The sequence below is a fragment of the Chiloscyllium punctatum genome, chromosome 51 (assembly GCF_047496795.1).
Source record: "Chiloscyllium punctatum isolate Juve2018m chromosome 51, sChiPun1.3, whole genome shotgun sequence".
NCBI lineage: Eukaryota > Metazoa > Chordata > Chondrichthyes > Orectolobiformes > Hemiscylliidae > Chiloscyllium > Chiloscyllium punctatum.
In genome coordinates this window covers 32,212,161-32,239,197 of record NC_092789.1, presented here as the reverse complement: position 1 = coordinate 32,239,197, position 27,037 = coordinate 32,212,161, and the positions used below count along the sequence as shown (strand labels likewise).

General features: G+C 50.1%; 1 protein-coding gene across 3 annotated transcripts; it reads right to left on the bottom strand.

The window, feature by feature from the left end:
- Positions 1–8: 8 nt before the first annotated feature.
- On the bottom strand, positions 9–10,538 carry LOC140470487 (heterogeneous nuclear ribonucleoprotein A1-like). Of its 3 annotated transcripts, XM_072566596.1 has the most exons (11): positions 10,396–10,538; positions 2,664–2,780; positions 2,426–2,572; positions 2,131–2,341; positions 1,947–2,039; positions 1,764–1,859; positions 1,599–1,673; positions 1,338–1,496; positions 845–985; positions 705–763; positions 9–195 (listed from the first exon to the last, which is right to left on the bottom strand). In XM_072566596.1, the coding sequence occupies exons 1-10, from the start codon at positions 10,399–10,401 to the stop codon at positions 711–713; spliced, it is 1,098 nt and encodes a 365-aa protein (XP_072422697.1). In that variant the 5' UTR covers positions 10,402–10,538; the 3' UTR covers positions 9–195; positions 705–710. The 3 variants fall into 3 exon arrangements, with proteins under 3 accessions (XP_072422697.1, XP_072422695.1, XP_072422696.1); XM_072566594.1 differs by lacking the exon at positions 705–763; XM_072566595.1 differs by lacking the exon at positions 705–763 and having other exon boundaries at positions 2,664–2,771.
- Positions 10,539–27,037: the final 16,499 nt, after the last annotated feature.

Genomic DNA, 27,037 nt, shown 5'->3' with positions numbered 1-27,037 from the left:
CATGCATGTGGGTTTTAAATTTTTATTCCTTTCAAAGTTCATGAGTTCAAACACTGACTTTTCTGACTAAAAAGACATTTGCTTCTCTTCCGGTAGCAGTTGTGCCCTGTGCTTGGCTGAGATTTGTATTGTAGTAACCTGCTGTCTCCCTGTTACAATCTCCTGGCTCATCCTCGCCTGCTAAGTACTGTGTTCCTGTTGAACAACATGGGATAAAATTATTATATCGTGCACTCTCTCAATACATGTTTGTTTTTCTATTAAAAACATAGCCGAGGGCAAAGGGCAGGGCATCCACTAGCCAAACCCATTGCCAAGAAAATATAATCCTATATAATTATCCAGTTCATAGATGCATGCGCTCAGTCAATACACTGGCACTGCAATTAGAAATAGATACGAACTGACTACTATACTGCACAGATGCAGTAACACGTCATATATACACAAACACGACCAACAGTCCTCAACACCCTCCTGCCCAGCTCCCACCTCCACATATTGAGTCAATGCTCCCTGGAGCTGCCAACTTGCTGGGCACAAGATTAGAGTGAAGAAAAACCAAGACCAATCTTCAATGCTCAGCTTTGACTCCCCCAACCCACCAGATTGCTCAATCACTGACACACTGGAGACGTCCACCCACCCAGAGAGAATGGAGCTAGCCCCACAACCCCCACTTGTTGCTGTAACCCAGAACACACCTGGCTTTAGAACCGCCGACTGTAGGATCCTCCACCCCCTCCTCCGGAGCCATAGTTACCTGCAAGAGGAGACAGTCAGTCAGACTGCAACAGAAACCCACCCAGTCTGGTCAAGGCACTGTTACTCAGGAACAACTCACCTCCGTAAGGTGCAGAGCTCCTGCCACCATAGCCGCCACCTCCACCACCCTTCATTGGCCCATAGTTAGATGACTGCTGGTTTGGATAGTTGCCAAAGTCATTGTAGTTTCCGCCACCGCCACCACCACCTCCAAAGTTGCCTGCCATGAAAATAAGAGAAAAAAGGTGTCCTCATCGGTTCAGAGCTCGGCCGTGTAAAACAAAATAGGAACGCTGCTAAGAAATGCAGGCAAAAAATGGCAGGCTGCCCTTGAATGGCCGAAAGGTGGAGGTACAGGTAGTTCACCTGGGATTACACAGAGGTGCTTGCGATCTATGCACCGTTAACCATCGTGTTTACTGATTCCTTTCTGATGTAATAAGGTGGGACTAGAGATTCATCCTCTTCTCTGTACAGTGGGGTCTGGCTGTGCTGCCCCTTTCTCCTGTAAATCACTTTCTTGCAAATTGCTGTCATTGTTAACTGTTGGAACAAAAAAAAGGGTCACTTACCACCAAATCCACCGCCATAGCCGTCATATCCACTGCCGCTGCCTCCACCACCACCATATCCGCCACCACCCTGGTTGCCATACGTTGGGCTGCCACCGTAGCCTGGACCTCCACGGCCACCACCACCGCCAAAGCCACCACCTCCACCGTATCCACCACCTGTCAGTCATTCAGAAAAGTAGACAGTCAACTGCTGTAGAAGACAGCGGGTGAAACAGGCATTTCTGTGCTGGCACCCAACCCAGAGCCCATGACACGTACCATCACCAAAACCATTGTAGCCATCACCGCAGCCTCCATAGTTGCCACCACCTCCTCTGGAACCACCAAATCCACCTGCAACAAAAGAAAGCCATCAGTGACAGTGAACACCCCCACCCCTCAGACAACAGCACAAAGCAGAAGACTCAAAAGGGAGCAATTCACCTCTGTTACCGAAGTTCCCTCCTCCTCCACCACCACGACCAAAGTTACCGGAGTTGCCAAAGTTGCCTCGACCAAAGTTGCCAGAGCTTCCTCGACCTTCACAAGATATAAACCAGTGTTACAAAAATGCAACATGCCAAACAGCAGTCTCACAGGTTTTTAAAACAGCTCAGCACTGCTCACCTCGCTGGTTCATGCCGGAGTTCTGCATCTCTTCACGGGAAAGGGCCTTCCTCACTTCACAGTTGTGTCCATTCACTGTGTGGTACTTCTGAACTATAGAGGGATAAGAAAGGAATTGGTTGGAATCACTCAAACAACGTCCAGTCAGTCATCCTCTACACAAAGCACCTTTAAGAAGCCTTACCAACAATCTTGTCAACAGCATCGTGGTCATCGAACGTAATGAAGGCAAACCCCCTCTTCTTCCCACTCTGGCGGTCTGTCATTACTTCAATCACCTCGATCTTGCCAAATTTCTCAAAGTAATCCCGGAGATGATGTTCTTCTGTGTCTTCCTTGATGCCACCCACAAAGATCTTCTTCACAGTCAAGTGCGCTCCAGGCCTAGTGGAGTCCTAACACAAGACAAACACCAAATCTCAAGACAAAATACTAAACTCAAGTCGGAAACGGTCAAGCGGCCAGGAAACAGGGCTTACCTCTCTTGACACAGCACGTTTAGGTTCCACAACACGACCATCCACCTTGTGAGGCCTTGCTGACATTGCACCGTCCACCTCGGAGACACACGAATAGGTCACAAACCCAAAGCCCCTGGAGCGTTTTGTAGACGGGTCTCTCATCACCTGAAAACCGTTTGGGTAAAAATGGTCAGCCCCACTTTTCCTCAGGAACACCACCAACACAAACCACGGTAAACAAGAGACTCAGACTCACCACACAGTCCGTCAGCCGGCCCCATTGCTCAAAGTGGTTCCGTAGACTGTCGTCTGTCGTTTCAAAGCTCAAGCCACCAATGAACAGTTTGCGCAACTGTTCGGGCTCCTGAGAGTCCTCCAAGAGAATTGAAAGGAGGAAAGGATTAGCACACAAGAGGTCACTGCACCCTCACAAACCAGTCCCCACCCACACCTGGTTGTGGTTGATTGGCTCAGACAGGACAGCACACCACGAAGTCACTGTCAAAAGTAACCTTGACCAAACAAAACAGATCTCACTTGCACAAGTTTCATTCACAACCCTCCATCAGGACATTGTAGGCATCCTTATCCTCTGTTGTGGACATGTGCCCCTATCAAGGGGCAGCAATCAAAGGAGAGGGACATGTAACTACAAGGATCACCACAGGAGGGAAAACCCAGCCTCTTTATGACAGCAAATCAATGATTCACAGTGCATGGCCACAGGTCTCACTAGGCAATCCCAGCAGTACAATGGGTGTGGAAGCAAAAACAATCCCACAGGGGAAGGAAGACAATCCAAGCAAAAATAAAACCACTTGGATTGTATAAAGAGGCAAACAAGGGAATTAAAAACAGAAGGCAGGCAAACATTCCAAATCAAATGGAAACATGGGCCTAAACCATGGAGAAAGAACAGGGACAAAGTTTGAGGTGGTGGGGCAAGGGAACAGTAATCACCAACAAAGAACACAAAATCCAAAGGAAACATAAGCCCCGTTTAAAATGAGGATGGGCATCCAGGCTGCAAGTTTCAAGGAGGAAAAGAAGACAGGGAAAACTCCAAAACCCAGACGTTTAAAAAAATTGACCAAGAAAAGGTGAATTTTAAAGAGCAGCCTGCATGACATGGAAGACAAATGAAAGGAAAGCAAACTAAGGGAATTTTAGGAAGAACAAACACCCATCTAAGAGGGGAAAAAATTGAATTTGACAGAAGCGCCCTCATGTCACAACACAGAAAGAGGAAAATAAAAAGTTGAAGGGCCTGCTATTGCGTGGAGACACTCAGGAAAAGGAAACACTGGAGAAAATCAAAAATTAGGTCGGGACAATTTCAGGGTGGGGTGGAGCTCCCATTTCACAGGGGAGGGGAACAAAATTACAATTACAACTGGGGAGAACAATTTTCACATGGCTTTGAGAAAGGAGAGAATCTGATATTCAAACATATGGAAGGGAGCGAAAGGAGGAACAGCCGACACTTGATTGTGAGGGAGGAAAAGGTAAAATGGCAGCGATTTGGAGGGATACGGGCCAGGGGCAGGCAGGTGGGACGACTTCAGTTTGTAATTCTGCCCGGCAGATAGGAAAAGAAGGTAATTTCATACAGGGAGGGGGGGAAAGCCACTTGTTTGAAATGAGTGGGGGAAAACAAAAACCATTCAAAACAAAAAGAAATGCAATCTTCAAAGAGCATGGGATGGAAACTTAAAGACAATAAAAGGCACAATTTACATAAACATTTGTGGGAGACAATAGAGAATTGTAGAGAGACGAAATGCAGAGATTCCTAACTCATCAGCCTGCCAATCGGAATAAAAATTCTTTGAAGGGGGCAAATGGAAAAGGAAACGTACAAATAAAGAGGGAATGAATTCAGCATTCGAGGCAAGGAAGCAGGTGGTGAGGGAAACCACCTATCAAATGAAAAAAGGGGGAAACCACATTTTAAAAATGCCAGGCAGCACCCCTCTCCCCATCCTTTCCCAAAGAAGAACAATGGTCACCAAACCCCCCTCTAAAACACATTTCAAGTCAAATTTAAAAAAGGGGGCAAGAGGATAACCTTATATTTAAAGTATGACTTTACAGGAGTGGTGCCGCCATTTCGTGAACACAACCCCACCCCTTTTTCAGATGAAAAACAAATGTTTAAAAAGGACGACTCAGGCCGCCATTTCGTGAACACGACCACCCCCAACCTATTTTACAAGAAAATACTTCCCACTGACTAAATAAAGCAGCTGAGGGGGTACAAACGTCACCTAAAAGGATTGGTAAGGAGGGGGTGCACCTTATCTGTTCCAGCCCTCTAACCAGCATTGTGCAAACAATGACCCCACCCCGCCCACAATGTTCATTTCCTCTCCCCCACAGACCGCCCGATGAGTGAATAAAAATATCCTGATGAGGGGGTGATAAAAAGGGACAACATCTCACGAGGCAGAGGGCAACACTGGCAAAAACCATCAACCCCCTCCACATTGTATTAATGAACAAAAGCCAATAAATCAAACATCAGGTGGTGGGGGGTGGACAAAAACCCTCATTTGCAAAAAAGGCATGACTTCTCAGAGGGGAAAAGAAAGAGGGCCACCATTTTCTACAGACAGGCAGGAGAAAGGTCACCGTTTGGTAAACACCATTCAACCGCCACTTTAAAAAAAACCCAGTAATTCTTTAAAAATTCAGACAGTGAAGTGAGGGGTTAAAAGAACAATCTCATTTGAAAAGGGACCAATTTTCAAAGACATGAGAGAACGAATGAGAGACCCCCATTTTACAAACATCATTATCCATGTACCCCCTGCCCCACATTTTTATAAAACCCAGCAAATTGAATGAGATCAGGTGGGGTGGAAGAACTTAATTTGAAAAAGACAACAACCCTCATTCAAGAAAACAGACCCAGTTCCCAGTGAGACAGGAGAAAGAAACGACGGGGGGAGGTGACCATTTGATAAACACCCTTCACTCATTTTTAAAAAGTCACAGTAAATCCAAAAAACAACCAGGCTGGAGGAGATGGCGAACAAGCAGCTCATTCGTAAAAATGGACCACTTTTCAGACAAATGAGAGCACAACAAAACCCAGCAAAACCAAAAAGACAGGCAGTAAGGAGAGGGTGAAGAACCCCATTCGAGAAAAGCACGACTTATCAGAGAAATCGGAAGAAGAAAGGAAGAGGGAGTGGGTAAGGTCACCATTTGGATAACAATCTTTTGTGTAAAGGTGGTGGGGGGGGTGAACAATATAAATACAGAGACTGTGTAAAGGGGGTGGGGGGGGTGAACAATATAAATACAGAGACTGTGTAAAGGGGGTGGGGGGGGGTGAACAATATAAATACAGAGACTGTGTAAAGGGGGTGGGGGGGTGAACAATATAAATACAGAGACTGTGTAAAGGTGGGGGGGGGTGAACAATATAAATACAGAGACTGTGTAAAGGTGGTGGGGGGGTGAACAATATAAATACAGAGACTGTGTAAAGGGGGTGGGGGGGTGAACAATATAAATACAGAGACTGTGTAAAGGGGGTGGGGGGGTGAACAATATAAATACAGAGACTGTGTAAAGGTGGGGGGGGGTGAACAATATAAATACAGAGACTGTGTAAAGGGGGTGGGGGGGGGGTGAACAATATAAATACAGAGACTGTGTAAAGGGGGGGGGTGAACAATATAAATACAGAGACTGTGTAAAGGTGGTGGGGGGGGTGAACAATATAAATACAGAGACTGTGTAAAGGGGGTGGGGGGGGGGGTGAACAATATAAATACAGAGACTGTGTAAAGGGGGGGGTGAACAATATAAATACAGAGACTGTGTAAAGGGGGTGGGGGGGGTGAACAATATAAATACAGAGACTGTGTAAAGGTGGTGGGGGGGTGAACAATATAAATACAGAGACTGTGTAAAGGGGGGGGTGAACAATATAAATACAGAGACTGTGTAAAGGGGGGGGTGAACAATATAAATACAGAGACTGTGTAAAGGGGGGGGTGAACAATATAAATACAGAGACTGTGTAAAGGGGGGGTGAACAATATAAATACAGAGACTATGTAAAGGTGGTGGGGGGGTGAACAATATAAATACAGAGACTGTGTAAAGGGGGTGGGGGGTGAACAATATAAATACAGAGACTGTGTAAAGGGGGTGGGGGGGGTGAACAATATAAATACAGAGACTGTGTAAAGGTGGTGGGGGGGTGAACAATATAAATACAGAGACTGTGTAAAGGGGGTGGGGGGGGGGTGAACAATATAAATACAGAGACTGTGTAAAGGGGGTGGGGGGGGTGAACAATATAAATACAGAGACTGTGTAAAGGTGGTGGGGGGGGGGTGAACAATATAAATACAGAGACTGTGTAAAGGTGGTGGGGGGGTGAACAATATAAATACAGAGACTGTGTAAAGGTGGGGGGGGGGTGAACAATATAAATACAGAGACTGTGTAAAGGTGGTGGGGGGGTGAACAATATAAATACAGAGACTGTGTAAAGGTGGGGGGGGGGTGAACAATATAAATACAGAGACTGTGTAAAGGGGGTGGGGGGGGGTGGAACAACATAAGTAGAGACTGTGTAAATAATAAAATTACATTTATATAAAGAGAATAAAATCATATTTATATAAAAAGAATAAAATTATATTTATATAAAAAGTATAAAAAGATTTTATATCTAGAGAATAAACCTAAGAATAAAACTATATTTATATAAAAATATATAAAAACATTTATACATAGAAAATAAAAATATATTATATATAAAAGAATAAAATTTATATAAGAATATTACATTTACATATAGAGAATATTATAATTATTTATATAAAAATATATAAAAAGATTACGTTTATATAGAGAAAACTTTAATTATATAAAAATAATTTATATAGAGAATATAATTACATTTATATAGAGATTATAATACATAGAGAACAGATATTTATATAAAGAGAATATTATATTAATATAGAGAATAATTACATTTATAGAGATATAAGTAAATTTATATAGAGATTATAATATTAATATATAAAGAATATAGATATTCACTTTATATAAATATTATATTAATACAGAGATTATATTATTTATGTGGAGAATATTATAATATTAATATATAAAGAATACAGATATTCTCTTTATATAAATATTATATTAATACAGAGATTATATTATTTATGTGGAGAATATTACAATATTAATATATAAAGAATACAGATATTCTCTTTATATAAATATTATATTAATACAGAGATTATATTATTTATGTGGAGAATATTATAATATTAATATATAAAGAATATAGATATTCTCTTTATATAAATATTATATTAATACAGAGATTATATTATTTATGTGGAGAATATTACAATATTAATATATAAAGAATACAGATATTCTCTTTATATAAATATTATATTAATACAGAGATTATATTATTTATGTGGAGAATATTATAATATATAAAGAATACAGATATTCTCTTTATATAAATATTATATCAATACGGAGATTATATTATTTATGTGGAGAATATTATAATATTAATATATAAAGAATACAGATATTCTCTTTATATAAATATTATATTAATACAGAGATTATATTATTTATGTGGAGAATATTATAATATTAATATATAAAGAATATAGATATTCTCTTTATATAAATATTATATTAATACAGAGATTATATTATTTATGTGGAGAATATTATAATATATAAAGAATACAGATATTCTCTTTATATAAATATTATATTAATACAGAGATTATATTATTTATGTGGAGAATATTATAATATATAAAGAATACAGATATTCTCTTTATATAAATATTATATTAATACAGAGATTATATTATTTATGTGGAGAATATTATAATATATAAAGAATACAGATATTCTCTTTATATAAATATTATATTAATACAGAGATTATATTATTTATGTGGAGAATATTATAATATATAAAGAATACAGATATTCTCTTTATATAAATATTATATTAATACAGAGATTATATTATTTATGTGGAGAATATTATAATATTAATATATAAAGAATACAGATATTCTCTTTATATAAATATTATATTAATACAGAGATTATATTATTTATGTGGAGAATATTATAATATTAATATATAAAGAATACAGATATTCTCTTTATATAAATATTATATTAATACAGAGATTATATTATTTATGTGGAGAATATTATAATATTAATATATAAAGAACATAGATATTCTCTTTATATAAATATTATATTAATACAGAGATTATATTATTTATGTGGAGAATATTACAATATTAATATATAAAGAATACAGATATTCTCTTTATATAAATATTATATTAATACAGAGATTATATTATTTATGTGGAGAATATTACAATATTAATATATAAAGAACATAGATATTCTCTTTATATAAATATTATATTAATACAGAGATTATATTATTTATGTGGAGAATATTATAATATTAATATATAAAGAATACAGATATTCTCTTTATATAAATATTATATTAATAGATAGATTATATTATTTATGTGGAGAATATTACAATATTAATATATAAAGAATATAGATATTCTCTTTATATAAATATTATATTAATACAGAGATTATATTATTTATGTGGAGAATATTACAATATTAATATATAAAGAATACAGATATTCTCTTTATATAAATATTATATTAATACAGAGATTATATTATTTATGTGGAGAATATTATAATATTAATATATAAAGAATACAGATATTCTCTTTATATAAATATTATATTAATACAGAGATTATATTATTTATGTGGAGAATATTATAATATTAATATATAAAGAATACAGATATTCTCTTTATATAATTATATTAATACAGAGATTATATTATTTATGTGGAGAATATTACAATATTAATATATAAAGAATACAGATATTCTCTTTATATAAATATTATATTAATACAGAGATTATATTATTTATGTGGAGAATATTACAATATTAATATATAAAGAACATAGATATTCTCTTTATATAAATATTATATTAATACAGAGATTATATTATTTATGTGGAGAATATTATAATATTAATATATAAAGAATACAGATATTCTCTTTATATAAATATTATATTAATAGAGAGATTATATTATTTATGTGGAGAATATTATAATATTAACATATAAAGAATACAGATATTCTCTTTATATAAATATTATATTAATACAGAGATTATATTATTTATGTGGAGAATATTACAATATTAATATATAAAGAATACAGATATTCTCTTTATATAAATATTATATTAATAGAGAGATTATATTATTTATGTGGAGAATATTACAATATTAATATATAAAGAATACAGATATTCTCTTTATATAAATATTATATTAATACAGAGATTATATTATTTATGTGGAGAATATTACAATATTAATATATAAAGAATACAGATATTCTCTTTATATAAATATTATATTAATACAGAGATTATATTATTTATGTGGAGAATATTACAATATTAATATATAAAGAATACAGATATTCTCTTTATATAAATATTATATTAATACAGAGATTATATTATTTATGTGGAGAATATTATAATGTAGAGAATATTAATATAATTTTATTATTTTTTTATGGGGGGGGCGGCCGCCATTTTGTGTCTCCCGCCATTTTGCGCCTCGATCCTCCTCGACCCTTTTATTTTATAAACCCCCCCCTCCATTATAATGCCGGGGGGGGGGGGTAACATTTTAAACCGCGTCTCCCCCCCCCCCCCCCTCACCAAATGTGGGGGGGGGGGGGGGGGGTTTAAGCGGTTTTTTTATCGAAATTGAGGCGACGGCCCTCGACGCCACAAAATGGCGGCGGGCCCCGTTTTTTTTTCCCCGCTGCGTCACGGCGCTTTTAATAAAATTAATTAAAACCGCGCGGCGACTCACCTCCATGTCTCTCTCGTACGAGGGCGCCGTCTTGCCGGGAGGGACCGTGTCCCCGAATCGCCACCAAATGAGAAATAAAGGAAAAAAAAAGGTTGAGAGCAAAGAGAGAGACACCACAACCACCGCCGTCGGCGCCCGCGACCAAAGAGGACGGCCGCCGCGCCCGGCTCCTCCTTATATAGGGGAAGGGGGTGACACGTGATCCGTCTGACGTCGCCGCGCCCCCACGTGGGAAGGGGGGGCGGGAGCCAATCCGCGCCCCTTTCCAACCCCCCCCTTGCCCCTACGCGTACCCGTCGACGGGATGGACTCAATGATGGACACCCGCTCGGACCAATCCGGAGGCTCGACCCGAGCCCCGCCCCCATCCCGTCCCACCACTCCACCTCATCCAACCACCGCTTTTCCCCTCCCGCCGCGTGGGGGGGGGGAAAAAAAAAGGGGGCAGAGCCGCGCCCGATGGAGCGGGAGGTTTGATTGACAGGGTTGGCGGGCCAATCGCCTCGAGCGAGGCCGGGGGGGGGGAGAAGGCGGGGCTGGAGGGAGGACGATGGGTTTGAGCGATCCACCTCTCGCGTCACAATGGAGAAGGAGGGAGGGTGCGGGGGGAGGAAGGCGCGCAAAGGATTGGTTGGGCGGTTGATTGACGGAGCGGCCGACCAATCGTCTGGAGCTCAGTGTTCTGTATGAATGCATGCAGTTTTTGGGCTCAGTTTTGAATAAATTCCTGCAGTTTTTGAGCTCAATTTTACATAAATTCCTGCAGTTTTTGAGCTCAGAGTTTTGCATAAATTCATGCAGTTTTTTGGGCTCAGTTTTGCATAAATTCATGCAGTTTTTGGGTTCAGTTTTGAATAAATTCCTGCAGTTTTTGAGCTCAATTTTACATAAATTCCTGCAGTTTTTGGGCTCAGTTTTGCATAAATTCATGCAGTTTTTGAGCTCAGTTTTGCATAAATTCATGCAGTTTTTGAGCTCAGTTTTACATAAATTCATGCAGTTTTTGGGTTCAGTTTTGAATAAATTCCTGCAGTTTTTGAGCTCAATTTTACATAAATTCCTGCAGTTTTTGGGCTCAGTTTTGCATAAATTCATTCAGTTTTTGAGCTCAGTTTTGCATAAATTCATGCAGTTTTTGGGCTCAGTTTTGCATAAATTCATGCAGTTTTTTGGCCTCAGTTTTGCATAAATTCATTCAGTTTTTGAGCTCAGTTTTGCATAAATTCATGCAGTTTTTGAGCTCAGTTTTGCATAAATTCATGCAGTTTTTGAGCTCAGTTTTGCATAAATTCATGCAGTTTTTGAGCTCAGTTTTGCATAAATTCATGCAGTTTTTGGGCTCAGTTTTACATAAATTCATGCAGTTTTTTGGGCTCAGTTTTGCATAAATTCATGCAGTTTTTGAGCTCAGAGTTTTACATAAATTCATGCAGTTTTCGGGCTCAGTTTTACATAAATTCATGCAGTTTTTGAGCTCAGAGTTTTACATAAATTCATGCAGTTTTTGAGCTCAGTTCTACATGAATGCATGCAGTTTTTGAGCAAAGTACAATGTAACCCTGAAAGTACAAATTCACCCCACACAATATATGTGTGTATGTGGGTCTTTGTCTGTCTGTGTGTGTGTGACTGTCTGTCTGGGGTGGGGGTTGTGAATGTGAGAAAGTGTGTGTGTGTGTGTAGTGTGTGCAGAGTGTCTTAAGTCTGTGAGGGGGTGCATGTGGGAGTGTGTGTATCTGTGTCGGTGTCCGTGTGTGTGTGTGTGTGTGTGTGTAGGTGTAGGAATGTGTCCGTGTGTGTGTGTGGTGCAATGGTGGTCACCTGGAATGTGACACGAACCCAAGGTCCAGTCTAAGGCCTAGCCATCAGCCTCTGCTCGGACAATTTTCTCCGCTGCCAGTTGGGGAACACTTCAGTGGTTCCAGGACATTGAGCCTCGGACCTTCGGCTGACCATCCTCCAAGGTGGAATCGGCAGCGTTCACGTAAAGCTCTGAGCCCAAAAACTGCAGGAATTCACGTAAAGCTCTGAGCCCAAAAACTGCAGGAATTTATGCAAAACTGAGCTCAAAAACTGCAGGAATTCATGTAGAACTGAGCCCAAAAACTGCATGAATTCATGTAGAACTGAGCCCAAAAACTGCATGAATTCATGTAGAACTGAGCCCAAAAACTGCATGAATTCACGTAGAACTGAGCCCAAAAACTGCATGAATTCACGTAGAACTGAGCCCAAAAACTGCATGAATTCACGTAGAACTCCGCTACCTCACTTTTTAGATCAGAATCTATCTAAGCATCATGGCACAGACAGACGACACAGGGGGCCAACACCTTCAACATATTGTCTAGCTATCTATCCCCCAGTGTTAACAGCTAACCCGAGAATGCAACTTTTTTTATAATAAAAGGGTTTTGTGATTGACACATGGAAGGAGTGAAACTATCCCTGTTTTCTAACAGATGAAAGGCTCAACAGACAATTAATTGTTCCGTCCTAACACACTGTAAATGTTTGTTATAAATTCTGTGTGTTAGGATGGAGCCCTCCACTACCACCTCCGAAAGCTAGTGTGCTTCCAATTAAACCTGTTGGACTATAACCTTGATTTGGAGATGCCGGTGTTGGACTGGGGTGTACAAAGTTAAAAATCACACAACACCAGGTTATAGTCCGACAGGTTTAATTGGAAGCACACTAGCTTTCGGAGGTGGTAGTGGAGGGCTCCATCCTAACACACAGAATTTATAACAAACATTTACAGTGTGTTAGGACGGAACAATTAATTGTCTGTTGAGCCTTTCATCTGTTAGAAAACAGGGATAGTTTCACTTCTTTCATGTGTAAATCACAAAACCCTTTTTTATTTGAAAGTTGCATTCTCGGGTTCGCTGTTAACAATGGGTGATAACGAGACTATATGATGAAGGTGTTAGCCCCCTGTGTTCTCTGTCTATGACCTGATGTTCAGATTGATTCCAATTCCAAAAGTGAGATAACGGAGTGCTCAAAAACTGCATCCATTCATGTAGACAAGTGCAATGTAACCCTGCAAGTACAAATTCACCACACAAAATATATCTGTGTGTGTGTGTGTCAGTCTGGGGTGGGGGTTGTGTGTGTGTCTGGGGGTGGGGGTTGTGTGTGTGTGTCTGGGGGTGGGGGGTGTGTGTCTAGGGGTGGGGGTTGTGTGTGTGTCTGGGGTGGGGGTTGTGCGTGTGTCTGGGGGTGGGCGTTGTGTGTGTGTCTGGGGGTGGGGGGTGTGTGTGTGTCTGTGGGTGGGGGTTGTGTGTGTGTCTGGGGTGGGGGTTGTGTGTGTGTCTGGGGGTGGGCATTGTGTGTGTGTCTGGGGGTGGGGGTTGTGTGTGTGTGTCTGGGGGTGGGGGTTGTGTGTGTGTCTAGGGGTGGGGGTTGTGTGTGTGTGTCTGGGGGTGGGGGGTGTGTGTCTAGGGGTGGGGGTTGTGTGTGTGTCTGGGGTGGAGGTTGTGCGTGTGTCTGGGGGTGGGCGTTGTGTGTGTGTCTGGGGGTGGGGGGTGTTTGTGTGTCTGTGGGTGGGGGTTGTGTGTGTGTCTGGGGTGGGGGTTGTGTGTGTGTCTGGGGGTGGGCATTGTGTGTGTGTCTGGGGGTGGGGGTTGTGTGTGTGTGTCTGGGGGTGGGGGTTGTGTGTGTGTCTAGGGGTGGGGGTTGTGTGTGTGTGTCTGGGGGTGGGGGGTGTGTGTCTAGGGGTGGGGGTTGTGTGTGTGTCTGGGGTGGGGGTTGTGCGTGTGTCTGGGGGTGGGCATTGTGTGTGTGTCTGGGGGTGGGGGGTGTGTGTGTGTCTGTGGGTGGGGGTTGTGTGTGTGTCTGGGGTGGGGGTTGTGTGTGTGTCTGGGGTGGGGGTTGTGTGTGTGTCTGGGGGTGGGCATTGTGTGTGTGTCTGGGGGTGGAGGTTGTGTGTGTGTGTCTGGGGGTGGGGGTTGTGTGTGTGTCTAGGGGTGGGGGTTGTGTGTGTGTGTCTGGGGGTGGGGGGTGTGTGTCTAGGGGTGGGGGTTGTGTGTGTGTCTGGGGTGGGGGTTGTGCGTGTGTCTGGGGGTGGGCATTGTGTGTGTGTCTGTGGGTGGGGGTTGTGTGTGTGTCTGGGGTGGGGGTTGTGTGTGTGTCTGGGGTGGGGGTTGTGTGTGTGTCTGGGGGTGGGCATTGTGTGTGTGTCTGGGGGTGGGGGGTGTGTGTCTAGGGGTGGGGGTTGTGTGTGTGTCTGGGGTGGGGGTTGTGTGTGTGTCTGGGGGTGGGCATTGTGTGTGTGTCTGGGGGTGGGGGGTGTGTGTCTAGGGGTGGGGGTTGTGTGTGTGTCTGGGGGTGGGGGTTGTGTGTGTGTCTAGGGGTGGGGGTTGTGTGTGTGTGTCTGGGGGTGGGGGTTGTGTGTGTGTCTGGGGGTGGGGGTTGTGTGTGTGTGTCTGGGGGTGGGGGTTGTGTGTGTGTCTGTGGGTGGGGGTTGTGTGTGTGTGTGTGTGTCTGGGGATGGGGGTTGTGTGTGTGTCTGGGGGTGGGGGTTGTGTGTGTGTCTGGGGGGGGTTGTGTGTCTAGGGGTGGGGGTTGTGTGTGTGTCTGGGGGGTGGGGTTTGTGTGTGTGTCTGGGGGTGGGGGTTGTGTGTGTGTCTGGGGGTGGGGGTTGTGTGTGTGTCTGGGGGTGGGGGTTGTGTGTCGGGGGTGGGGGTTGTATGTGTGTCGGGGGGTGGGGGGTGTGTGTCTAGGGGTGGGGGTTGTGTGTGTGTCTGGGGGTGACAGTTGTGTGTCTGGGGGTGGGGGTTGTGTGTGTGTCTGGGGGTGGGCGTTGTGTGTGTGTGTGTGTGTGTGTGTCTGGGGGTGGGGGTTGTGTGTATGTGTCTGGGGGTGGGGGTTGTGTGTGTGTGTCTGTGGGTGGGGGTTGTGTGTGTGTGTGTGTGTGTCTGGGGATGGGGGTTGTGTGTGTGTCTGGGGGTGGGGGTTGTGTGTGTGTCTGGCGGTGGGGGGTGTGTGTCTGGCGGTGGGGGGGGTGTGTCTGGGGGTGTGGGTTGTGTGTGTGTGTCTGGGGGTGGGGGTTGTGTGTGTGTGTCTGGGGGTGGGGGTTGTGTTTCTGTCTGGGGGTGGGGGGTGTGTGTCTGGGGGTGGGGGATGTGTGTGTGTCTGGGGTGGGGGTTGTGTGTGTGTGTGTGTGTGTGTGTCTGTGTCTGGGGGTGGGGGTTGTGTGTGTGAGAAGATATGTGTGTGTGTGTGTTTATCTGGGGTGGGGGCTGAGAGTGTGAGAAGGGGTGTGTGTGTGTGTGTGTCTGGGGGTGGGGGTTGTGTGTGTGTCTAGGGGTGGGGGTTGTGTGTGTGTCTGGGGGTGACAGTTGTGTGTCTGGGGGTGGGGGTTGTGTGTGTGTCTGGGGGTGGGCGTTGTGTGTGTGTGTGTGTGTCTGGGGGTGGGGGTTGTGTGTATGTGTCTGGGGGTGGGGGTTGTGTGTGTGTGTGTGTGTCTGGGGATGGGGGTTGTGTGTGTGTCTGGGGGTGGGGGTTGTGTGTGTGTCTGGCGGTGGGGGGTGTGTGTCTGGCGGTGGGGGGGGTGTGTCTGGGGGTGTGGGTTGTGTGTGTGTGTCTGGGGGTGGGAGTTGTGTGTGTGTGTCTGGGGTGGGGGTTGTGTTTCTGTCTGGGGGTGGGGGGTGTGTGTCTGGAGGTGGGGGATGTGTGTGTGTCTGGGGGTGGGGGTTGTGTGTGAGTGCTTGGAGTGGGGGTTGTGTGTGTGTCTGGGGGTGGGGGTTGTGTGTGTGTGTGTCTGGGGGTGGGGGTTGTGTGTGTGTCTGTGGGTGGGGGTTGTTTGTGTGTGTGTCTCAGGGTGGGGGTTGCGTGTCTGGGGGTGGGGATTGTGTGTGTGTCTGGGGTGGGGGTTGTGTGTGTGTCTGGGGGTGCCAGTTGTGTGTCTGGGGGTGGGGGTTGTGTGTGTGTCTGGGGGTGGGGGTTGTGTGAGTGTCTGGGGGTGGGGGTTGTGAGTGTGAGAAGGTATGTGTGTGTGTGTGTGCGTCTGTCTGGGGTGGGATTGTGAGTGTGAGAAAGTGTGTGTTTATCCAGGGTGGGGGTTGTGAGTGTGAGAAAGTGTGTGTGTGTGTGTGTGTGTGTGTGTGTGTGTGTGTGTGTGTGTGTCAGTCTGGGGTGGGGGTTGTGAGTGAGAAAGTGTGTGTCTGGGGTTGGAGGTTGAGTGTGAGAAAGTGTGTGTGTGTGTGTGTGTCTGGGGGTGGGGGTTGTGTGTCTGGGGGTGGGGGTTTTGTGTGTGTGTCTGGGGGTGGGGGTTGTGTGTGTGTGTCTGGGGGTGGGGGTTGTGTGTGTGTCTGGGGGTAGGGGTTGTGTGTGTGTCTGGGGGTGGGGGTTGTGTGTGTGTCTGGGGGTAGGGGTTGTGTGTGTGTGTCTGGGGGTGCGGGTTGTGTGTGTGTCTGGGGTGGGGGTTGAGTGTGTGTGCCTGGGGTGGGGTTGAGTGTGTGTGCCTGGGGTGGGGGTTGTGTGTGTGTCTGGGGGTGGGGGTTGTGTGTGTGTCTGGGGGTGGGGGTTGTGTGTGTGTGTGTGTCTGGGGGTGGGGGTTGTGTGTGTGTGTGTGTGTGTCTGGGGGTGGGGGTTGTGTGAGTGTCTGGGGGTGGGGGATGTGTGAGTGTGTCTGGGGGTGGGGGTTGTGTGTCTGGGGATGGGGGTGGGGTTGTGTGACTGGGGGTGCGGGATGTGTGTGTGTCTGGGGGTGGGGGATGTGTGTGTGTGTCTGGGGGTGGGGGATGTGTGTGTGTGTCTGGGGTTGGGGGATGTGTGTATGTCTGGGGGTGGGGGTTGTGTGTGTGTCTGTGGCGGTGGTTGTGTGTGTCTGGGGGTGGGGGTTGTGTGTGTGCCTGGGGTGGGGGTTGTGTGTGTCTGGGGGTGGGGGTTGTGAGTGTGTCTGGGGTGGGGGTTATGTGTCTGGGGGTGGGGGTTGTGTGTGTCTGGGGGAAGGGGTTGTGTTTGTGTGTGTGTCTGGGGGTGGGGGTTGTGTGTGTGTCTGGGGGTGGGGGTTGTATGTGTGTGCATGGGGTGGGGGTTGTGTGTGTGTGTGCATGGGGTAGGGGTTGTGTGTGTGTCTGGGGGTGGGGGTTGTGAGTGTGAGAAGGTATGTGTGTGTGTGTGTGTGTGTGTGTGACTGGGGTGGGGGCTGAGAGTGTGAGAATGTGTGTGTGTTTGTCTGGGGTGGGGGTTTTGTGTGTGTCTGTGGGTGGGGGTTGTGTTTGTGTCTGTGGGTGGGGGTTGTGTGTCTGGGGGTGGGGGCTATGTGTGTGTCTGGGGGTTGTGTGTGTGTCTGGGGGTGGGGGTTGTGTGTCTGGGGGTGAGGGTTGTATGTGTGTCTGGGGGTGGGGGTTGTGTGTGTGTCTGGGGGTTGTGTGTGTGTCTGGGGGTGTGTGACTGTCTGGGGGTAGGGGTTGTGTGTGTGTCTGGGGGTGGGGGTTGTATGTGTGTCTGGGGGTGGGGGTTGTGTGTGGGTCTGGGGGTGGGGGTTGTGTGTGTGTCTGGGGGTGGGGACTTTGTGTGTGTCTGGGGTGGGGGTTGTGTGTTTGGGGTGGGGGTTGTGTGTGTGCCTGCGGGTGTGGGTTGTTTGTCTGGGGGTGGGGGATGTGTGTGTGTCTGGGGGTGGGGGTTGTGTGTGTGTCTGGGGGTGGGGGTTGTGTGTGTGTCTCGGGGTGGGGGTTGTGTTATGTGTCTGTGGGTGGGGGTTGTGTGTCTGGGGGTAGGGGTTGTGTGTGTGTCTCTGGGAGTGGGGGTTGTGTGTGTCTGTGGGTGGGGGTTGTGTGTCTGGGGGTAGGGGTTGTGTGTGTGTCAGTGGGTGAGGGATGTGTGTCTGGGGGTGGGGGTTGTGTGTGTGTCTCGGGGTGGGGGTTGTGTGTGTGTCTGTGGGTGGGGGTTGTGTCTCTGGGGGTGGGGGTTGTGTGTGTCAGTGGGTGGGGGTTGTGTGTCTGGGGGTGCGGGTTGTGTGTGTGTCTGGGGGTGGGGGTTGTGTGTGTGTCTCTGGGGGTGGGGGTTGTGTGTGTCTCGGGGTGGGGGTTGTGTGTGTCTCGGGGTGGGGGTTGTGTGTCTGGGGGTGGGGGTTGTGTGTGTGTCTCGGGGTGGGGGTTGTGTGTGTGTCTGGGGGTGGGGGATTTGTGTGTGTCTGGGGGTGGGGGTTGTGTGTGTGTCTGTGGGTGGGGGTTGTGTGTCTGTGGATGGGGGTTGTGTGTCTGGGGTTGGGGTTGTGTCTCTGGGGGTGAGGGTTGTGTGTGTGTCTCTGGGGGTGGGGGTTGTGTGTGTGTGTGTGTCTCGGGGTGGGGGTTGAATGTCTGGGGGTGGTGGTTGTGTCTCTGGGGGTGGGGGTTGTGTGTGTGTGTGTGTCTCGGGGTGGGGGTTGCATGTCTGGGGGTGGTGGTTGTGTCTCTGGGGGTGGGGGTTGTGTGTGTGTCTCTGGAGGTGGGGGTTGTGTGTATGGGGGTGGGGGTTGTGTGTGTGTCTCAGGGTGGGGGTTGCGTGTCTGTCTGAGGATGAGGGTTGTGTGTGTGTCTGGGGGTGGGGGTTGTGTGTCTGTCTGGGGTTGGGGTTTGTGTTTCTGTCTGGGGGTGGGGTGTGTGTGTCTAGGGTTGGGGGATGTGTGTGTGTCTGAGGGAAGGGGTTGTGTTTGTGTGTGTGTCTGGGGGTGGGGGTTGTGTGTGTGTCTGGGGGTGGGGGTTGTGTTTGTGTGTGTGTCTGGGGGTGGGGGTTGTGTGTGTGTCTGGGGGTGGGGGTTGTGTGTGTGTCTGGGGGTGGGGGTTGTATGTGTGTGCATGGGGTGGGGGTTGTGTGTGTGTGTGCATGGGGTGGGGGTTGTGTGTGTGTCTGGGGGTGGGGGTTGTGTGTGTGTCTGGGGGTGGGGGTTGTGAGTGTGAGAACGTATGTGTGTGTGTGTGTGTGTGTGTGTGTGTGTGACTGGGGTGGGGGCTGAGAGTGTGAGAATGTGTGTGTGTTTGTCTGGGGTGGGGGTTTTGTGTGTGTCTGTGGGTGGGGGTTGTGTGTGTGTCTGTGGGTGGGGGTTGTGTGTCTGGGGGTGGGGGTTATGTGTGTGTCTGGGGGTTGTGTGTGTGTCTGGGGGTAGGGGTTGTGTGTGTGTGTGTGTGTGTCTTTGGGTGGGGGTTGTGTGTGTGTCTGTGGGTGGGGGTTGTGTGTCTGGGGGTGAGGGTTGTATGTGTGTCTGGGGGTGGGGGTTGTGTGTGTGTCTGGGGGTTGTGTGTGTGTCTGGGGGTATGGGTTGTGTGTGTGTCTGGGGGTAGGGGTTGTGTGTGTGTGTGTGTCTGGGGGTAGGGGTTGTGTGTGTGTCAGGGGGTGGGGGTTGTGTGTGTGTCTGGGGTGGGGTTTGTGTGTGTCTGGGGGTGGGGACTGTGTGTGTGTCTGGGGTGGGGGTTGTGTGTCTGGGGTGGGGGTTGTGTGTCTGGGGGTGGGGGATGTGTGTGTGCCTGCGGGTGTGGGTTGTGTGTCTGGGGGTGGGGGATGTGTGTGTGCCTGGGGGTGGGGCATGTGTGTGTGTCTCGGGGTGGGGGTTGTGTGTGTGTCTGGGGGTGGGGCATGTGTGTGTGTCTCGGGGTGGGGGTTGTGTGTGTGTCTGTGGGTGGGGGTTGTCTGTGTGTGTGTGTGTGTCTGGGGTTGGGGGTTGTGTGTGTGTCTGTGGGTGGGGGTTGTGTCTCTGGGGGTAGGGGTTGTGTGTGTGTCTCTGGGGGTGGGGGTTGTGTGTGTGTCTCTGGGGGTGGGGGTTGTGTGTGTCTGTGGGTGGGGGTTGTGTGTCTGGGGGTGGGGGTTGTGTGTGTGTCTCGGGGTGGGGTTGTGTGTGTGTCTGGGGTGGGGGTTGTGTGTCTGGGGGTGGGGGTTGTGTGTGTCTCTGGGGGTGGGGGTTGTGTGTCTGGGGGTGGGGGTTGTGTGTGTCTCTGGGGGTGTGGGTTGTGTGTCTGGGTGTGGGGGTTGTGTGTGTCTGTGGGTGGGGGTTCTGTGTGTATCTGGGGGTGAGGGTTGTGTGTGTATCTGGGGGTGAGGGTTGTGTGTGTGTCTGGGGGTGAGGGTTGTGTGTGTGTCTGGGGGTGAGGGTTGTGTGTGTGTGTCTGTGGGTGGGGGTTGTGTGTGTATCTGGGGGTGGGGGGTGTGTGTGTGTCTGGGGGTGGGGGTTGTGTGTCTGGGGGTGGGGTTGTGTTTCTGTCTGGGGGTGGGGGGTGTGTGTCTGGGTGCTTGGGGTGGGGGTTGTGTGTGTGTCTGGGGGTGGGGGTCGTGAGTGTGAGAAGGTATGTGTGTGTGTGTGTTTGTCTGGGGTGGGGGCTGAGAGTGTGAGAAGGTGTGTGTGTGTTTGTCTGGGGTGGGGGTTTTGTGTGTGAGAAAGTGTGTGTGTGTGTGTGTGTGGTTGGGGTTGGAGGTTGTGAGTGTGAGAAAGAGTGTGTGTGTGTGTGTGTGTCTGTGGGTGGGGGTTGTGTGTGTGTCTGTGGGTGGGGGTTGTGTGTGTGTCTGTGGGTGGGGGTTGTGTGTGTGTCTGGGGGTAGGGGTTGCATGTCTGGGGGTGGGGGTTGTGTGTGTGTCTGGGGGTGGGGGTTGTGTGTGTGTCTGGGGGTGGGGGTTGTGTGTGTGTCTGTGGGTGGGGGTTGTTTGTGTGTGTGTCTCAGGGTGGGGGTTGCGTGTCTGGGGGTGGGGGTTGTGTGTGTGTCTGGGGTGGGGGTTGTGTGTGTGTCTGGGGGTGCCAGTTGTGTGTCTGGGGGTGGGGGTTGTGTGTGTGTCTGGGGGTGGGGGTTGTGTGTGTGTCTGGGGTGGGGGTTGTGTGTGTGTCTGGGGGTGGGGGTTGTGTGTGTGTCTGGGGTGGGGGTTGTGTGTGTGTCTGGGGGTGCCAGTTGTGTGTCTGGGGGTGGGGGTTGTGTGTGTGTCTGGGGGTGGGGGTGGGGGTTGTGTGAGTGTCTGGGGGTGGGGGTTGTGAGTGTGAGAAGGTATGTGTGTGTGTGTGTGCGTCTGTCTGGGGTGGGATTGTGAGTGTGAGAAAGTGTGTGTTTATCCAGGGTGGGGGTTGTGAGTGTGAGAAAGTGTGTGTGTGTGTGTGTGTGTGTGTGTGTGTGTGTGTGTGTGTGTGTGTGTGTGTGTCAGTCTGGGGTGGGGGTTGTGAGTGAGAAAGTGTGTGTCTGGGGTTGGAGGTTGAGTGTGAGAAAGTGTGTGTTTGTGTCTTGGGGTGGGGGTTGTGTGTGTGTCTGGGGGTGGGGGTTGTGTGTGTGTCTGGGGGTGGGGGTTGTGTGTGTGTCTGGGGGTGGGGGTTGAGTGTGTGTCTGGGGGAAGGGGGTTGAGTGTGTGTCTGGGGGAGGGGGTTGAGTGTGTGTCTGGGGGTGGGGGTTGTGTGTGTGTCTGGGGGTGGGGGTTGTGTGTGTGTCTGGGGGAGGGGGTTGAGTGTGTGTCTGGGGGTGGGGGTTGTGTGTGTGTCTGGGGGTGGGGGTTGAGTGTGTGTGCCTGGGGTGGGGGTTGAGTGTGAGAAAGTGTGTGTTTGTGTGTGTCTGGGGGTGGGGGTTGTGTGTGTGTCTGGGGGTGGGGGTTGAGTGTGTGTGCCTGGGGTGGGGGTTGAGTGTGTGTGCCTGGGGTGGGGGTTGTGTGTGTCTGGGGGTGGGGGTTGAGTGTGTGTGCCTGGGGTGGGGGTTGTGTGTGTGTCTGGGGCTGTGGGTTGAGTGTGTGTCTGGGGGTGGGGGTGGTGTGTGTGTCTGGGGGTGGGGGTTGTGTGTGTCTGGGGATAGGGGTTGTGTGTGTGAGAATGTGGGTGTCTGTTTGTCTGGGGGGGGGGGTTGTGTGTGTGTCTGGGGGTGGGGGATGTGTGTGTGTCTGGGGGTGGGGGTGGTGTGTGTGTCTGTGGGTGGGGGTTGTCTGTGTGTGTGTGTGTGTCTGGGGTTGGGGGTTGAGTGTGTGTCTGTGGGTGGGGGTTGTGTCTCTGGGGGTAGGGGTTGTGTGTGTGTCTCTGGGGGTGGGGGTTGTGTGTGTGTCTCTGGGGGTGGGGGTTGTGTGTGTCTGTGGGTGGGGGTTGTGTGTCTGGGGGTGGGGGTTGTGTGTGTGTCTCGGGGTGGGGTTGTGTGTGTGTCTGGGGTGGGGGTTGTGTGTCTGGGGGTGGGGGTTGTGTGTGTCTCTGGGGGTGGGGGTTGTGTGTCTGGGGGTGGGGGTTGTGTGTGTCTCTGGGGGTGTGGGTTGTGTGTCTGGGTGTGGGGGTTGTGTGTGTCTGTGGGTGGGGGTTGTGTGTGTCTCTGGGGGTGAGGGTTGTGTGTGTGTCTGGGGGTGAGGGTTGTGTGTGTGTCTGGGGGTGAGGGTTGTGTGTGTGTGTCTGGGGCTGGGGGTTGTGTGTGGGTCTGGGGGTGGGGGTTGTGTGTGTATCTGGGGGTGGGGGGTGTGTGTGTGTCTGGGGGTGGGGGTTGTGTGTCTGGGGGTGGGGTTGTGTTTCTGTCTGGGGGTGGGGGGTGTGTGTCTGGGGGTGGGGTGTGTGTGTGTGTGTGCTTGGGGTGGGGGTTGTGTGTGTGTCTGGGGGTGGGGGACGTGAGTGTGAGAAGGTATGTGTGTGTGTGTGTTTGTCTGGGGTGGGGGCTGAGAGTGTGAGAAGGTGTGTGTGTGTTTGTCTGGGGTGGGGGTTTTGTGTGTGAGAAAGTGTGTGTGTGTGTGTGTGTGTGTGTGTGTGTGTGTGTGTCTGTGGGTGAGGGTTGTGTGTGTGTCTGTGGGTGGGGGTTGTGTGTGTGTCTGGGGGTGGGGGATGTGTGTGTGTCTCTGGGGGTGGGGGTTGTGTGTGGGGGTGGGGGATGTGTGTGTGTCTGGGGGTGGGGGATGTGTGTGTGTCTGGGGGTGGGGGTGGTGTGTGTGTCTGGGGGTGGGGGTGGTGTGTGTGTCTGGGGGTGGGGGTTGTGTGTGTGTCTGGGGGTGGGGGATGTGTGTGTGTCTCTGGGGGTGGGGGTTGTGTGTGGGGGTGGGGGATGTGTGTGTGTCTGGGGGTGGGGGATGTGTGTGTGTCTGGGGGTGGGGGTTGTGTGTATGTCTGGGGGTGGTGGATGTGTGTGTGTCTGCGGGTGGGGGTTGTGTGTGTGTTTGTAGGTGGGGGTTGTGTGTGTGTCTGTGGGTGGGGGTTGTGTGTCTGTGGGTGGGGGTTGTGTGTCTGGGGTTGGGGGTTGTTTGTCTGGGGGTGGGGGTTGTGTCTCTGGGGGTGAGGGTTGTGTGTGTGTCTCTGGGGGTGGGGGTTGTGTGTGTGTGTGTCTCGGGGTGGGGGTTGTGTGTGTGTCTGGGGGTGGGGGTTGTGTGTGTGTCTGGGGGTGGGGGATGTGTGTGTGTCTCTGGGGGTGGGGGTTGTGTGTGGGGGTGGGGGATGTGTGTGTGTCTGGGGGTGGGGGTGGTGTGTGTGTCTGGGGGTGGGGGTAGTATGTGTGTCTGGGGGTGGGGGGTGGTGTGTGTGTCTGGGGGTGGGGGTTGTGTGTGTGTCTGGGGGTGGGGGATGTGTGTGTGTCTCTGGGGGTGGGGGTTGTGTGTGGGGGTGGGGGATGTGTGTGTGTCTGGGGGTGGGGGATGTGTGTGTGTCTGGGGGTGGGGGTTGTGTGTATGTCTGGGGGTGGGGGATGTGTGTGTGTCTGCGGGTGGGGGTTGTGTGTGTGTTTGTAGGTGGGGGTTGTGTGTGTGTCTGTGGGTGGGGGTTGTGTGTCTGTGGGTGGGGGTTGTGTGTCTGGGGTTGGGGGTTGTTAGTCTGGGGGTGGGGGTTGTGTCTCTGGGGGTGAGGGTTGTGTGTGTGTCTCTGGGGGTGGGGGTTGTGTGTGTGTGTGTCTGGGGGTGGGGGTTGTGTGTGTGTCTGGGGGTGGGGGATGTGTGTGTGTCTCTGGGGGTGGGGGTTGTGTGTGGGGGTGGGGGATGTGTGTGTGTCTGGGGGTGGGGGATGTGTGTGTGTCTGGGGGTGGGGGTTGTGTGTGTGTCTGTGGGTGGGGGTTGTGTGTGTCTGGGGTGGGGGTTGTGTGTGTGCCTGCGGGTGTGGGTTGTTTGTCTGGGGGTGGGGGATGTGTGTGTGTCTGGGGGTGGGGGTTGTGTGTGTGTCTGGGGGTGGGGGTTGTGTGTGTGTCTCGGGGTGGGGGTTGTGTGTGTGTCTGTGGGTGGGGGTTGTGTGTCTGGGGGTAGGGGTTGTGTGTGTGTCTCTGGGAGTGGGGGTTGTGTGTGTCTGTGGGTGGGGGTTGTGTGTCTGGGGGTAGGGGTTGTGTGTGTGTCAGTGGGTGAGGGATGTGTGTCTGGGGGTGGGGGTTGTGTGTGTGTCTCGGGGTGGGGGTTGTGTGTGTGTCTGTGGGTGGGGGTTGTGTCTTTGGGGGTGGGGGTTGTGTGTGTCAGTGGGTGGGGGTTGTGTGTCTGGGGGTGCGGGTTGTGTGTGTGTCTCGGGGTGGGTGGGGGTTGTGTGTCTGGGGGTGCGGGTTGTGTGTGTGTCTCGGGGTGGGGGTTGTGTGTGTGTCTGGGGGTTGTGTGTGTGTCTGGGGGTAGGGGTTGTGTGTGTGTGTGTGTCTGGGGGTAGGGGTTGTGTGTGTGTCAGGGGGTGGGGGTTGTGTGTGTGTCTGGGGTGGGGTTTGTGTGTGTCTGGGGGTGGGGACTGTGTGTGTGTCTGGGGTGGGGGTTGTGTGTCTGGGGTGGGGGTTGTGTGTCTGGGGGTGGGGGATGTGTGTGTGCCTGCGGGTGTGGGTTGTGTGTCTGGGGGTGGGGGATGTGTGTGTGCCTGGGGGTGGGGCATGTGTGTGTGTCTCGGGGTGGGGGTTGTGTGTGTGTCTGGGGGTGGGGCATGTGTGTGTGTCTCGGGGTGGGGGTTGTGTGTGTGTCTGTGGGTGGGGGTTGTCTGTGTGTGTGTGTGTGTCTGGGGTTGGGGGTTGTGTGTGTGTCTGTGGGTGGGGGTTGTGTCTCTGGGGGTAGGGGTTGTGTGTGTGTCTCTGGGGGTGGGGGTTGTGTGTGTGTCTCTGGGGGTGGGGGTTGTGTGTGTCTGTGGGTGGGGGTTGTGTGTCTGGGGGTGGGGGTTGTGTGTGTGTCTCGGGGTGGGGTTGTGTGTGTGTCTGGGGTGGGGGTTGTGTGTCTGGGGGTGGGGGTTGTGTGTGTCTCTGGGGGTGGGGGTTGTGTGTCTGGGGGTGGGGGTTGTGTGTGTCTCTGGGGGTGTGGGTTGTGTGTCTGGGTGTGGGGGTTGTGTGTGTCTGTGGGTGGGGGTTCTGTGTGTATCTGGGGGTGAGGGTTGTGTGTGTATCTGGGGGTGAGGGTTGTGTGTGTGTCTGGGGGTGAGGGTTGTGTGTGTGTCTGGGGGTGAGGGTTGTGTGTGTGTGTCTGTGGGTGGGGGTTGTGTGTGTATCTGGGGGTGGGGGGTGTGTGTGTGTCTGGGGGTGGGGGTTGTGTGTCTGGGGGTGGGGTTGTGTTTCTGTCTGGGGGTGGGGGGTGTGTGTCTGGGTGCTTGGGGTGGGGGTTGTGTGTGTGTCTGGGGGTGGGGGTCGTGAGTGTGAGAAGGTATGTGTGTGTGTGTGTTTGTCTGGGGTGGGGGCTGAGAGTGTGAGAAGGTGTGTGTGTGTTTGTCTGGGGTGGGGGTTTTGTGTGTGAGAAAGTGTGTGTGTGTGTGTGTGTGGTTGGGGTTGGAGGTTGTGAGTGTGAGAAAGAGTGTGTGTGTGTGTGTGTGTCTGTGGGTGGGGGTTGTGTGTGTGTCTGTGGGTGGGGGTTGTGTGTGTGTCTGTGGGTGGGGGTTGTGTGTGTGTCTGGGGGTAGGGGTTGCATGTCTGGGGGTGGGGGTTGTGTGTGTGTCTGGGGGTGGGGGTTGTGTGTGTGTCTGGGGGTGGGGGTTGTGTGTGTGTCTGTGGGTGGGGGTTGTTTGTGTGTGTGTCTCAGGGTGGGGGTTGCGTGTCTGGGGTGGGGGTTGTGTGTGTGTCTGGGGTGGGGGTTGTGTGTGTGTCTGGGGGTGCCAGTTGTGTGTCTGGGGGTGGGGGTTGTGTGTGTGTCTGGGGGTGGGGGTTGTGTGTGTGTCTGGGGTGGGGGTTGTGTGTGTGTCTGGGGGTGGGGGTTGTGTGTGTGTCTGGGGTGGGGGTTGTGTGTGTGTCTGGGGGTGCCAGTTGTGTGTCTGGGGGTGGGGGTTGTGTGTGTGTCTGGGGGTGGGGGTGGGGGTTGTGTGAGTGTCTGGGGGTGGGGGTTGTGAGTGTGAGAAGGTATGTGTGTGTGTGTGTGCGTCTGTCTGGGGTGGGATTGTGAGTGTGAGAAAGTGTGTGTTTATCCAGGGTGGGGGTTGTGAGTGTGAGAAAGTGTGTGTGTGTGTGTGTGTGTGTGTGTGTGTGTGTGTGTGTGTGTGTGTGTGTGTCAGTCTGGGGTGGGGGTTGTGAGTGAGAAAGTGTGTGTCTGGGGTTGGAGGTTGAGTGTGAGAAAGTGTGTGTTTGTGTCTTGGGGTGGGGGTTGTGTGTGTGTCTGGGGGTGGGGGTTGTGTGTGTGTCTGGGGGTGGGGGTTGTGTGTGTGTCTGGGGGTGGGGTTGAGTGTGTGTCTGGGGGAAGGGGGTTGAGTGTGTGTCTGGGGAGGGGGTTGAGTGTGTGTCTGGGGGTGGGGGTTGTGTGTGTGTCTGGGGGTGGGGGTTGTGTGTGTGTCTGGGGGAGGGGGTTGAGTGTGTGTCTGGGGGTGGGGGTTGTGTGT